Source organism: Zootoca vivipara, chromosome Z2 (assembly GCF_965207765.1).
Source record: "Zootoca vivipara chromosome Z2, rZooViv2.hap1.1, whole genome shotgun sequence".
NCBI classification, from domain to species: domain Eukaryota; kingdom Metazoa; phylum Chordata; class Lepidosauria; order Squamata; family Lacertidae; genus Zootoca; species Zootoca vivipara.
In genome coordinates, this window is record NC_142585.1 from 34,987,137 (window position 1) to 35,001,773 (window position 14,637).

General features: G+C 43.4%; 1 protein-coding gene across 1 annotated transcript in view; it reads left to right on the plus strand.

Annotated features, from left to right (window-relative positions):
- ASS1 (argininosuccinate synthase 1) overlaps positions 1-11,241 on the plus strand; it is a 78,531-nt gene extending 67,290 nt beyond the window's left edge. The window contains exons 14-15 of the mRNA XM_035113052.3: positions 8,604-8,669; positions 10,028-11,241. Coding sequence (XP_034968943.1) covers positions 8,604-8,669; positions 10,028-10,079 — 118 coding nt within the window. The 3' untranslated portion in view covers positions 10,080-11,241. The remainder of the gene's footprint in view (positions 1-8,603; positions 8,670-10,027) is intronic.
- Positions 11,242-14,637: the final 3,396 nt, after the last annotated feature.

Genomic DNA, 14,637 nt, shown 5'->3' on the forward strand with positions numbered 1-14,637 from the left:
AAGTGCCTGTTCTGCCCATGCACGCTGCACAATTGAGTGCTACTGCGCATGCGTGCGCAGTGAAACATGGAAATATACTTCTGGGTTTGCCATGTGCGTATCCTGAAGGATACATAACAAGAGGGGCACATAAGTAGAAGTACCACTGTACTTTATCACTGACATATATAAAAAAGTTATTGCTTTTCCTTGAAGTGAGAGACTTAAGTCATTAACTTTTTAATAAAAAATCTGCTAAATATGCCAATTTTATGAGCCAATGCTTCTCACGCAACCTGTCTCCCGAAGCAAAGTGATCATCTGACTTTGAAATGAGGGCTGAAGCTTCTGACTTCAGCCCTCATTTCAAAGAGTCAAGTCAAAGTTTTGCCGTGAGAAAGCCACCTTACTTCTGTGTAATGAAGTAAATATATTTGGAAACTCCCCATGTCGCCACACTACATTTTGCATAGCCTTGTATTCTTAGGTCATGATTTGATAAAATTAATTACTTCCGTGTTCGTTATCCCATGGGATGCCCCTCAATGTGAAAAAATCATCTATTAAGTTGAAAATTTTCAGTACCACTTGTGATAGTAGCAGCTTGCAGAGAAGCAGATTCTCTTGAAAAACACTTCAGGTAATGGTAGTGCGCAAATACTATTGGAATTGCTAACCCGACCACATCCATTGAGTCATCCATTTGAAGCTAAAATTCAGTGCATTTTATTTGTGAAAGTAAAGTAGCTTTCACATCCTCTGCTAAGTCCCCGATTCTTCATGAGATTCTGTTATTTGACAAAGGAACTGTGCCTACTAGCTTCATACCTTTTCCATCCACTATACCTTCAACTCTGTCTTTACGCAAGGCTTGATAAGGTTTTCAGCGATGGTATGGCCTTTGCCAGCTTGGGCAAATTGGTAACTGACTAAGTAGGACCACCATCAAAGCCTTTTCGTTAACTGTTTTAGAGTGGTAGGATATGACATTCTGGGCTTGTGTAAGTTCACCATACTTCCTTCTGAAGAAATCAGTCCATTTGATCTTGAGTTCTGGACAGACCCCCCCCCCCAAAAAAAAATGACAACACATTTTTGCTGGCAACATGGCACTGTTCGGAGACACCTTGCCGCAAATTCTGTACTCTGGTTTGTTGCCACTGGTCTCCACAAACCCAATACCTATAAGAACTGTGGTTCTTCCTTTTCCCTGTAGCACCGGTCTCCGAAGTACTAGGGTTAGGTAGCTGTTTCAACATTTCAGGAGGTTGTAGATTTGACTTTTAAACAAGAACTGCATTTCGGATGGGAGTCATTTGCAGCCCTACCAGGAGGTGCGACTGGGGATTGAACCTGGGACCTTCTACATGTAAAGCAGCTGCTCAACCCCTGAGCTGTAGGAATCAACTGACTCAAGGAATCAACACCCCTTACACCCCCTGTGCTAAAAGTGGAGGCAGAGAAAGTTTCCCCACAGACATAACCCATGAATAACTTAGGAGCAAGTACTTCATCTAACCTGTTTTTTAAATAATAATAATAAATAAATAAATTAAGCAAAGGTCTTGTTTAAAAGTCAAATCTATTTTTTCTTCCCCACATTGCACTTTCCCCCTTTTATTCTGCTGTCTGCCTCTCTCACACTACTTCCCCCACCCCTCCTTTCAGCCTCTTTCAATCCTTCTAAACACTTTATAAGCCATAAATATACCCAAATCAGTTTAGATCAGTCAGAGTAAATGTCAAATTATCCTCTTCCCCCCATATCTCGGCTTCTTTCCCTCCCTCCCTCTTGAAATCAACAGCTCCTAATAATCCGTCCCCCAACCTTTCATTATCGTTTGCATTCTCATGCGGTGGAGATTAAATGAATAACGTTTTTTTAAAAAAAGAGAGAGGGTTTTTTTTATGGGGGAGCCAGAGAGGGGAGGTAAAAAAGAGAGAGAAAGTGAAAGAGAGGGGGGTTTGAAACAGGAGCACTTACTCCCAGTGTGTCTTTAGCCCATTACCCCCCTCCCCCTGTTCCTTTTTTTGATTTCTACATCACTGGTTTGAAAAGCGTTTGAGTGACGGCATGGCGGGGACCCGCGAGGGAGCCGAACGAGGTGCATCGCAGCAAAAATGCCTCCGCGCAGTAGGTAGAAAGTAACGTAATTATAGAGCAGGTCAGAACCACTCGGCTGAGCAAAAATAAAAGCGCAGAGGTTTTTCTGCAGCCCGTCAGGGGGGGGGGTACCATCATTGTAAACTCTCTCTCTCTCTCCTCCCCCCCCCAAAAAATAATAATAAAAAGGGTTGTTTTTTCTTTGCAGTTTTTAGAAAATGAACAGAGTTATACGTGTGGGGTGTCTCCCCCCCCCCAATTTTCAGAGGCAAGGAACTAGCTCAGTTGGGGTTTTTGTACTGAGGCATATACTCCATATGTTAAACGCACATTGAAAGTGCATTTCTCACCCACTCTGTTGAATCCCTGGGAACTATGGTTTGCTGTGGGTGCCTGGAAAGGGAGCTCTGTGTAGGATAATCAACAGTTCCCAGGATTCTTTAGGATGTCTGTTTTAAATGTTTGATGTATACACAAAAATTTAAAGGATATTTGAAGGGCACTTCCTGCTCACCCTGAAGAATAATGAGAACTGTGGTTTGTTATGTGTGCTGGGCATGAAAGTTCCGTGAGGGTTAAACTATAATTCCTAGGATTCTCATGGGGAAGATTACATGTATGGTAAGTACAGGGACATTCAATGTACATTTTTACCTATCCATCCTGAATAATCCTGGGAACTGTTGTTTATTATGGGTGCTGGGAACTGGAGCTCTGGGGTAAACTACAGTTCCCAGGATTCATAGGGGTTATTGTTTTGAAGGTATGGTGTGGACGTGGACATTTAAACCATGTTTACCACCCTCCCCAAAGAATTTTGGAAGCTGCAGTTCATTATGGATGCTAGGAATTGAAGTTCTCTGTGGAGTAAACTACAGTTCTTGGGATTCGTTGAGTGGGGTGCGTTAAATGTTTGTTGCATACACAGACATTTAAAGGATATTTAAAGCAGATTTCTCACCCACCTTGAAGAATCCTGGGAACTGTAGTTTGTTACAGGTGCTGGGAACCGGCAGGGTAAACTACAGTTCCCAAAGTTCTTGGGGTTCTTTAACATTATTTATTTAATATATGCATAACACCTCTTTCTCCCAGGTTGTGATTCAATGTGGATTAATGTGTGGTGTATGCACAGTCTTATTCTCACAGTTATTAAAGCCAAGTGTGTTTTCTTTTAAAATAATTATGTCGGCCAGTTAGGAACTCATCCAGCAAGCAATGCCTCTTGATAGATCAGGGACTGTGCGACCCTCCCTGTATTGTGGGACTCCAACTCCCATAATCCCTAGCCAGCTCAGCCAGGGATTAGAGACATAGGAGTTGTAGTCCAGCTACATCTGGGGCCCCAAGCAAATCAAGACAAGTCAAAGTAAGGCAAGGCTGGAGGACAGGACCTTGGACAGAGCACAGAGCACAGCTCAAATGTTGCTTCAGCAACAGGCAGCCTCAGACAGAGCCTTATATGGGGCTTGTCCTATCTCCAATGGGAGATGTATCTTCTGTTAAAGAACAGTAGCCTGCTTCAACTGCCAATTACTCCAGGGGTGCAGGGAGACTGTGGTTCTGCTGGGGCTTTGGTGGTGAGGTTTTTGGAGTCAGAGGAGGACAATGTGACCTCCTCAGGCTGGAGACATGCTGTCAAGATGGACTTACCTGGAGCTATCCAGGGCTGGCTCTGAGAACCATACCATCTCCAACCACCATACCTTGTCTGCATCCATGACCTCATCCCCTGAAAATGTGCAGGTGGACCACCAACATTCAGCTTCATCGGGTGTTCTTTTGCTAGGAGAGAGAAAAAATGCAACCTTTCCTTATCTGCTCTATCACCGTGTGTGATCTTAAGCGCCTCAATCTTGTGGGTGTATGGATGTGCATACCACGACTGAACCCTCAAATCGGCTTTCGGGGTATATGTTAAAGCAATAAAAACTCATGGTGGCAGCAGCAAGCAACAGCATGTAGCACTTTCAATTAAAATGAAATGCCTTACTCAGGTGATTGCTTTGTCAAAATCACGATCCCTGCCAGTGTTTCCATTTTTGTCCTGCCCCTTCTGGAAACTGAAACTGCTGTGTCGGATAATGAAGAGCTATAATGGCCATTAATCCCCAATCCTTGTTTTCCAGTTCCATATTTAACAATTAAAATAATTAACAGGGTGTGATTAGAGCCCCCTGATTATGCCATGGTTGCAATGAGCCCCTTGACGTCCTTTGCCCGGCTCTGAGTGCTGAGACAATCTGCGGATTAGGCAAAATGAGCTGATAAGATTCAAGGCCACTCCTCAGCAGGGGAAAAAAGATCCCATGCATGCTGTAAACTAGCAGATCAGGCCCGGAGAGCTATGGCAACGCTTCATGCTCTGCTACTGTACTAATTAAAGGGTTTGTGTTTCATTTTCTTTCTTTCTTTTAACATCAGGAAGCATTATTTATTTAAAAAAAATGATTTAACACTTAGGAAGTGCCTGCAATTCGCTAAGTGCTATACAGGTATTAAAAAATGAAGCCGTCTCTGATCACAGGCTTACTACTGTCTAGTAGACAAGTGGGAAGAAGAAATCAAGAGTTGGAGCAGCTCCACCATTATAGGCTGCATTGCCTATGGATACCAGCTGCTAGGAGTTGCTTGAGGAAAGAATATTGCTGTTGTGCTCAGGCCCTACTTCCATGGGCATTAGATTGGTCACTGAATCCAGTTAACAATGCTGGAAGAGATGAACCTCCAAGTTTCTTACATTTACGGTAGCTGGACCTTCATTGATTGATGGATGGGGGCCAAAGTGGCTATCCCCTTGCCATGATGTTTTCCCTGGAGGTGCTAACTTCCGGTGTGGCCCTTGAACCCCTGGCTAGCAGCAGAGGCCAGAATGTGCCTCCCTTCAGACTTAAAATATGATGGTGTTTATTATTATTTTTAAAATCCAGGGGAGCATTGAAAACTACATTTAATAGCAAGCTTTTGTTTTTTCACACCCGGGAGCACTCAAAACACAACTCTCTTAACTGCAGATTTTGCTGCTTTTTTACCTGACAAAGTTTTCAGTATTCTGATTTATTTCTATTTATTTATTTTTTACAAAGGAGAGTATTTAAAATGCATGTTTCTAATTACAGGTTTGTTTTATGTAAGGGAATATTTTATTTTATTTTTTGAGAAAAATATTTAAAGAAGTGTAACCAATTGGATTCTGCTCAGAGTAGATCCGATGAAATTAATGGACCTAAATTAGTTCAATAATTTCAGTTGGTCTACTCTGAGTAAGACCACTATTGGATACAACCCAGTATTTTAAATCCTGCTCTTTGGCCAAAAAAGGCTCTCAGAGAAGGTCACTAAAATCAGGCAGTTCCTGTCTGCAGGCTTATGCTCTTAAACAAAGAAAAGACACAGCACCAAAGAAAAAAATGAATTGGCCGAGAGGAGGAAATGAGCAAAGTTTTGTACCACTTCAAGTTCCTTTAATAACCGGCTGCTGTGGCAAAGCCCAAGGAGAGGAGGCCAAAAGCTGCTGATTTCTCAGCTGTGCCAATGGAGTGGTCCTGCTTCTCTTCCCTTCTCTGTTGCAGTCTGATGGAATAGCTGCTGCTATTAATGGATCTGATGGAGGCTTCTCAGCAGAAAATATGCTGTCTTTTTGTTGTTGTTGCATGGGAGAGGATTTGAAATGATGATGTAAGAGCATAAGAGCCTGCTGGATCATGCCAGTGGCCAATCTAGTCCAGCATCCTGCTCTCACAGTAGCCAACAACCAGGTGCCTGTGGGAAGCTTAAAAACAGGGCCTGAACAAGTTGAGCTGGACTCCAACTCCCATCAGCCTCTGCAGCCATCATGGACAATGGTCAGGCACATCCACAGTTGTAGGATAGCAATGAAGTGGTTTAACAACCAGTTCCTCTCCACATAGAACTTTGGGAATTGTAGCTCTGTTGGAGGGTGTGTGTCTGTGTGTGTTTCCGAACAACTCCCAGCACCCACAGCAAACTACAGCTTCCAGAATCCTTTAGGGGAAGCCGTGACTGCATTAAGTAGTATTATAGTGCTTTGAATATACGGCACGAATGTGGCCTTCATCATAGTCATTAATTTCATTGGGTCTACTCTTAGTAGGACTAGGGTTGGTGCCAACCCTTAGCCTTCAGCCTTACCATACACACATCATATCATTTTCTTAGGGCTGCCATACGTCTGGAATTTCCCGGACATAGCAGGGATTCGTCCACCAGAAACAGTGCCCAGGAGGAAAACGCTTAAATGTCCAGGAAAATTCAGGCATATGGCAACCGATGTCGCAAGTGTAGATTTTAATTTTTGGGGGGGGGGAATTGAGATTTAGAACTCAACAACTTTTGTGTCCAGATTTTGACTTTTTGAAATATAGCTTTGAGAGGGAGCAGCATTCTTTGCTCTGCCCTGGATCTCAAACATCTGCTGTGGGGTCAAATTAAGAGGCTGGTGCCAAGGTGAAACACCCACACTGACACCCCCCCCCAATATTTTGCAAAGTAAACCATCTTCTTGCAGTGGAAGTGATGCAGGGAGGTGGGGGAGAGGGAAAATGGGTTACTTTTGAGACTTTGGGGGCACTAAGCCATTGTAGGGTATCTTTTATTGTTTTATAATTAATGGGACTGTGCTTGGTTTAACAAAGGGGGCTATTTCTGAGCACCTTTAATGGGGCTCCTGGTTTTTTAGATAGACTTGCAGGGAAACAGATCACTGGTAAGGTAGGGGACTTAAGCTCATGGAGGGGGCTCCCCTCTCTGCAGAAGCTCAGAGCCTTTGATTCTGCAGTTTACGGAGGAAACAGAGAGGGCTTTGTCACCCAGCTTGGAACTCCAGGACAACCACATTATGCCTCCCACAGTGCACTGCAGCACCTAGGGGTCATTTTGAAAGTGTGTGTGTGTGTGTGTGTGTGATATGTTATTTTGAGTTGTCAGGGTTGTGTTCTTTAACTGATGGGGGTGGTAAACCCAGGGGACAATTACAGCCCTCAGTCTAAACCTCTCTATTTGGCCCTAAGAATACCTGAGGCCACACCCCTCACTGGCTCTTTAGAGCCCCCCCCCAGTGTTTTTGCTCAGCTGGAACATGTCCTTGACCTGGCAGCATATGCACCATACACTTAAAGTGCATTTAAAACATGTTCCATACTTGCAAAGAATCCTGAGAACTGACCTAGAATCATAGAATCATAGTTGGAAGAGACCACAAGGGCCATCCAGTCCAACCCCCTGCCAAGCAGGAAACACCATTAAAGCATTCTTGACATATGCCTATCAAGCCTCTGCTTAAAGACCTCCAAAGAAGGAGACTCCACCACACTCCTTGGCAGCAAATTCCACTGCCAAACAGCTCTTACTGTCAGGAAGTTCTTCCTAATGTTTAGGTGGAATCTTCTTTCTTGAAGTTTGAATCCATTGCTCCGTGTCCGCTTCTCTGGAGCAGCAGAAAACAATCTTTCTCCCTCCTCCATATGACATCCTTTCATATATTTGAACATGGCTATCATATCACCCCTTAACCTTCTCTTCTCCAGGTTAAACATACCCAGATCCCTAAGCCGTTCCTCATAAGGCATCGTTTCCAGGCCTTTGACCATTTTGGTTGCCCTCTTCTGGACACGTTCCAGTTTGTCAGTATCCTTCTTGAACTGTGGTGCCCAGAACTGGACACAGTACTCCAGGTGAGGTCTGACCAGAGCAGAATACAGTGGTACTATTACTTCCTGAAGCTACAGTTCTCAGGATTATTTTCAGTGGGAAAAATGTGCTTCCAGGGGTCAGCAAACTTTTTCAGCAGGGGGCCGGTCCACTGTCCCTCAGACCTTGTGGGGGGGGCGGACTATATTTTGGGGGATCTAGAGACCAGGGGATCCTATGCCCCACAAATAACCCAGAGACGCATTTTAAATAAAAGCACACCTTCTACTCATGTAAAAACACCAGGCAGGCCCCACAAATAACCCAGAGATGCATTTTAAATAAAAGGACACATTCTACTCATGTAAAAACATGCTGATTCCCGGACCATCCGCGGGCCAGATTGAGAAGGCGATTGGGCCGCATCTGGCCCCCGGGCCTTAGTTTGAGGAGCCCTGCTTCAGAGGTATGGCACATGTACATCCAGTGGCCCTTGCTTCTCTGGGTGGATAAAACATAGAGAAGAGGTGCTGGTATGTGTAGAAACAAGCCTACTGGTAGTAAACAAAAGTAAAATTTACATTTGTTTCTCTGCGCACTTTTGCCTCTGCTCCTGCCCACCACTGGCATGTGGCCCCTGGAAGGATGCCTAGGAGGGAATGTGGCCCTTAGACTGAAAAGGACTCCTTGCCCCTTCTTTAAACATAGAATCATAGAAATGCAGAGTTGGAAGTGATCCCCCCCCATACCTCCTGGTCTCTAGAAGTTGTGAGGTATGCCTGCCTTTCCACTGCTGAAAGCCAACCTTGGCACTGCGTTTCGGGTCTTTATTATAGCTGCCAAATCATTCTTTTGCCTTTCTTTCCTGCAGCATGGATGTCCAGGGCGATTATGAGCCATCTGACGCTACCGGCTTTATCAACATTAACTCCCTTCGGTTTGTATTGAAGCGTTATAGTTTCAGAAGCTTAGCAATGTTCTAGGCAGATGCTTTATACTGAATCAGACCATTAGTCTATCTAGCTCAATATTTTCTGTACTGACTAGCAGCAGCTGTACAGGGTTTCAGGTATGGGGCATTCCTAGCCCCAACTGGATATGCTGTTGGGGATTGAACGCAGGGTCTTCTGCATTCAAAGTGCATGATTTGCCTCTGCACAATAGCACTTCCCCTAAAATAGGGTTGCCACACCCCAAAGCTTTTTTTAGGAAGATCCCCTACCTTAAATGAAATAAGGTTCCAATCCTCAGGGTTTTGAATTAAAGTAGGAACCCAGGACAGTGCCATCTACTTAATCAGAACACTTCGTCAATATAGCTCAGTATTGCTATACTGACTAGCAGCCACTGTCCAGTGAGGTGACATCTCCAACCCTACCTGGTAATTCCAACCTTTTCCTCTTCCTACCCAAGGTCTGCCACTCAGCTGGATGGGTCCCAGGGCCCCTGTAGACATCTGTCCCCCAACAGTGGATATTGAGCCTGGGATGAAAAGCAGAGGGGTGGCTTCTACCCTGCCCAGATGTGGGACCTGGGGTCTCCTTAGAGGAGGAGCAGGGAGGAGAATGGGGACAAAACTAGAGTGAGATGGCTCTACCTCCTCTTTGGTCTCCCTACATTTCACCCCAACAGTCTCAGTGGCCACCAGACCCTACTGGCATGGCTGAGTCCTTCCATTTCAGAGTATGGGTGGGGGCATTACATGCTCCCCAATAATGAAAGATTTCCTTGCATACAGAGAAACCTAACACCCCATGCAAAAGACTGCATTTCTCCCTAATTCACTGGACTTCTGAATGCAGTATGCCTCCATCTTACAGTCATGGATTCTATAAAGGAGAGGATCAGATGGCCATAACTGATTAGCTAATGGAACTTTCCAGGAATAGAAAGCCCAGCTAATTAATGCCATCCGCAATCATCTATTTTGTTTTGGGTTTTTACATAATCTGTCTTATGCACACACCCTTCTTCTGAAATCGGGGAGGACGATGACACACATTTACCTAATGGGCTCTTTTGCCCCACCTCTCCCCCAGTAGCAGCCTGTTAACTTCTTTGTCCTGTGCATTAATGTATACTGTTTTATTCCCTTTGGATAAATTAATTATACAATGATGAGTTTTTCAGCAGCAGACAGGAAAATTTAGAAAAACTCACATTTCTCGAGTAATGCACCTTGCACTTATCCCCCTGCCCCCGCTCGTTTCATTTATTTGTCTTGACTTTGCCCAGTACTAATTTTAATTCAGAATGAATTTCTCTCTCTTTCTCTTCCTTTCTGTTGATTTCCAGGCTGAAGGAATACCATCGACTCCAATGCAAGGTCAAAGCACAGCAGAACTAATACAATAGGGTGGGGGGTGGGGGCTGCAGGCCTTTTCTTTTCCCACCCAGCTAACACACCTATGTGTCACTCACCGCTAATTGCGGTAGTAATTAGTAACGGTTACTCATCTCCCTGTGCCTTGAGGGATCCCACAATGGTTTTGTTACAGTCTTTTAGTGGCACCAATGAAATGGAATCAAGAAAAAGGTGATTGGTGGAGAGGAGGGTGTATCACCACTTCTGTCAGTTTGCACACAAATATGTTATTAAAATATATGTGCCATTATTTCTGGAATCTTAATGAATCTTTCTTTCTCTTTTGCTTCTGACTGTTTCCCTCGCACTTATTCAGCCAAGCTGTTTTGCCAAGCTTTAGTCTTTGTCCTTTCGTATGAGTTTAAGTGCATCTGAAGGACATGCTGGGCTGGGCTTGCTTTTTTTGTGGGTGGGAGGGAAGAAGCAGCAAAAGGAAAGTGGGCCCTGGACTCTACCCAAGCCCATCGCTCCACCTGTGGGGAGACTAAAGGGAAAATGGAATGGGGGTGGCTGAGGGAGGTGAAGAAATAAAATAATTCGTTCCATTTTGATCACCACTAAGAGCACTGCTTTCTTTGTCTTTGCATTAATTGCAACGAGGTCTCCTTTAAAAAAAGACCCTTTATTAAAATGAATTTCTCAATTTGTTTTTGCCCTCCAAACACCCCCCCCCCTGCTGCCCACATCCTTACAGGGATGCTTCAGTTTGAAAATAAAAATCAAGGTAAAAAAGGATAGAGAAAAATGGAGAAAGAAGGTTGCGTGCTGGGGGAATGTGGAATTTTTCAATATTCCACTTGCAGCGTCAACTGTGGACTTGAACTGGTTCCAGAAGAGCTTGAAAGATAGAAGGAAAAACCCATGAGAATTAGATTTGCTTGTGTTACTGCAAGGTACAAAAGTGTGTTTAGAGGAAAACTTATATCCTGCTCGGCAGATATTGAGCTTGATGTCAATGGTGTAAAACCAAGAGAGGGTAATCTAGCTTTCCAGGTGTTCTTGGACTCAAGCTCCCATTGTCCCTGAATAGGGATGGAAAGATTAGTCATTTCCAAGTCTCTCAGTTTCTCATTTTCCTGTTCTTAAATCTAGTTTTCCACAATGCTCAAATAAACAAATAAACAATTCCTCATGAAAATTCATTAACGTTTTAGTGCAAATTTGTCTGTTTGACTCGTGTACACATTTTTGCAAGCAATGTTCTTTAAGATAATGCATCTTTGTCTGCGAGTTTTCACAGATATATTTATTTTTATGCACACTTTCCCCCTCATATACACATTTTTTGTAAACGTCAATTGTTTGGAGAACTGCAGATTTTGAAGGGTGTCTGTGTTTTGGTTTTCAATTTGTTTTGGAATGTATGAAATTTCATAGATTTGCCTTTAAGTGTCAACTGAATCATTGCCATGGCCCTCTGTATTAACTATCCTCCATAATTCATATTAGGGCAATACTTTTATTATATCAGCTAAAACTTCAAAATCCATACACTTCAGAATTTCAAAGGGGTGGGGAGCAGGGGTTGCTCTTTATAAAATAATTTAAAGTTGGCTGAGTGGTGTATATTCTCGCTTGCATATTTTATACTAGCATTTCTGGTGTTTGATCATTTCTGATGGATCTTACAGCCTGACACTGTCTAGCTGCCTGCAGAGTTCTCCTTTATAAAGCTGAACAACTTAAAATATTTTCGAAAACACGAAAAAGCACTAAATGAAGGTTTTAAACTTAAAGCACAGCAGACGATTTTTACTTTTTAAAATGAAAACAAAAACAAAAATGGAAAACTCCACAGGCAGCATTTTAGACAGCCTCACTTTTGGCAAACCCCATGGACCTACAGAAATGGAGAACTAGGACAGGGGTTCCCAACAAAATTTTCTCGAGGACCCCTCATCGAGCCGCCATTGTGACAAGGACCCCCATTAATTCCTACTCCTAAAATTAAAAAGTGAGAGCCAAATTAAGAGTTTTTTTATATTTTATATTTATACATTTTTTACAGTTCTTCCTCTTCATCTGTAGGCCTTTGTCGTTTTAATGAACCACTTTTTAACCAACGGTCCATTTTTAACTACGCGAACTGTAGCTTCCGCGAAAACAACGCTTTGTTTACAAACACTACTGTTTTGCAAAGAGGCAGCGCGCGCCAGGGAGGAGGGAGGGGAATGGAGAAGACAGGGTACCTGCGCAGTAGCGCACAAATGAAGCCGACGCACGCAAAGCATCTTGGGGAGGTGAGTGTTAGTAGAATGCGCGCGCTGCCTCTTTGCAAAACAGTAGTGTTTGTAAAGCGCCACCTAACGGCATATAGCAGAACTACTGCCTCTATCTAATTCTAGTTTTGCGCTAGACTCTGCTCATGCAGGAAGCGGCCAAAACAAAAAATCTGTTATCATACGAAATATATTTAATATATTTTTTATTCTAATAGCATCTTGCGGACCCCTCTGGCATAGCTCGCGGACCCCTGGGGGTCCCCGGACCACCTGTTGGGAACAACTGAACTAGGATAACATACAGTTATACAGGTACAAAAATGTACTGAAGCAATGCAAAGCTGCTCTGGACTTGGGAAGGGGGGTTGCGATCTGACTTTGGGGGACATTTATTAACATCCTGCTTTGACTTGGTGAGGACTGAAAGTGAAAAATCTCACTTTGACCCATACTTTACAAACCAGAACTGAAGAACAGAGGAACAATAAATTAGGGAAATCTGTTATAATCTGAACAGCCTCACTCCTTTGTCCGCCTCTCCCTACCCTTTGTTCGGTTTCGTACGACAGTGGTTCTCAAACTTTTTTCTCTGGGCCACACTTTTTCAGAATAAAAATTTGCTTGTGCAGCACAAATTTTTTATTGAGAATAAATATCATTGAAAAACAAAAACTAACAACTCCCAGCAGTGCTTAATTTTGAAAAGATTTATATGCATCTTCTGCAAATAAAACAATTATTTTGATACTATACCATACTGCAATGTTTACATGTTGCTTTGCCTTGAACCTTCCCACTACACTTGCCGTCCTCTCCTGCCACACCAGGACTACTCTTGTAAGATGATCTTCAGGAGCTGCTGAGATCTGTGTGCTACTGTTAGGAGTTGGAGTCAAGTGTAGCTCAGCAGTAAAAAGTTAACTCTTTTTTTGTTATAATATTTCCTCCCCACATTTTTAACATCCTTACAATACTCATTTTTCATCTCTTCTTAATAGGTTCTTTTGAACCCTTGAACTTCCCTCCACCCCTCTATGGGTTCTTTCTTTATCCAATAATTAACTGCATCTTTTACGTTTTCCAAATCATTATATAAATATAAATTTCACATTACAAGTATCTTCACATTCCTGCCAGTGTCTTTAAATTTTTACAGTGATCTTTTAAATAAAGTACAAATTTGTTCCAATCCTTTTCAAATGCATGATCTTCCTGGTTTCAGATCTTTCCCGTCAGTTTCGCCATTTCCCCATAGTCCATCAGTTTTGCTTGCCACTCCTCTTTCGATGGCACTTCATCTTGCTTCCATTTCTGGGCTAGTAATACTCTCGCTGCTGCTGTTGCATACAAAAATAGTTGCTTGTCTTCTCTCAGTATCTATCTACCTATAATCTATATACAGTGGTACCTCGACTTACGAATGACTCGACTTACAAATGTTTCGACTTACGAATGGAGCTCCGCCCACCATCCTGGATGCGGTTTAGATAGGATTTTTTCGACTTACGAATTTTTAGATAGGGTTGCTTCGACTTACGAATTTTTTCTCCCAATGCATTCCTATGGGATTCGACTTACAAATTTTTTCAACTTACGAATGTGCCTTCAGAACGCATTAAATTTGTAAGTCGAGGTACCACTGTATATAAAAATGTAGGCATTGCGCGCGGAGGTCACAGCCTTTCTCCGTAACCGCTGAACTGTAATGTAACAAATTTGGCCACAACGTTCCATGCCCATCAGGGAGGGATCTGGCATATTTCCCCCCCCAAAAAAACCCCCACACCTTTCACACCTAAAATAATGATTAAACACAAAAAGTGGTGTCCAAATTAGACGTCACCAGCAGAAACTCTGAAGACTTCAGCAGCATCCAATAGAAAAGCAGATCGGCCACTGCTGCCTCAAAAGCCATGCCACCAGATGACATCACAAAATATCACAGCAACCAACTGAAAACAGGCCTTTTGCAGCAACAAGGCCCAACATTGCCAAGTGGGAGGTAGGGGCCTGCCTGGGGTGGGGGGATGGGGGGGCAAATAGGGGGCAGGGACAGGTAATGGGTCAGAACATGCTGGGGGGAGACACAGGGATGAAACCTGCCCTCTCCACAGTATCTCACCTCGGCTTTAAAGACTAGGGGCCTGCCTGGGTGGGGGGGCCAAATAGGCTGCAGCATAGAATCAACTGAATATGGGCCTTTTTACAGGGCTGTGCCTTTGGGTAGAATAAATGTTATTTCACATAACACACGTGGAAAGAGGAGTCAGGGTTGGGACAGGGCAAAATTTTACAGAACATGCGCATTGGGGGAATGA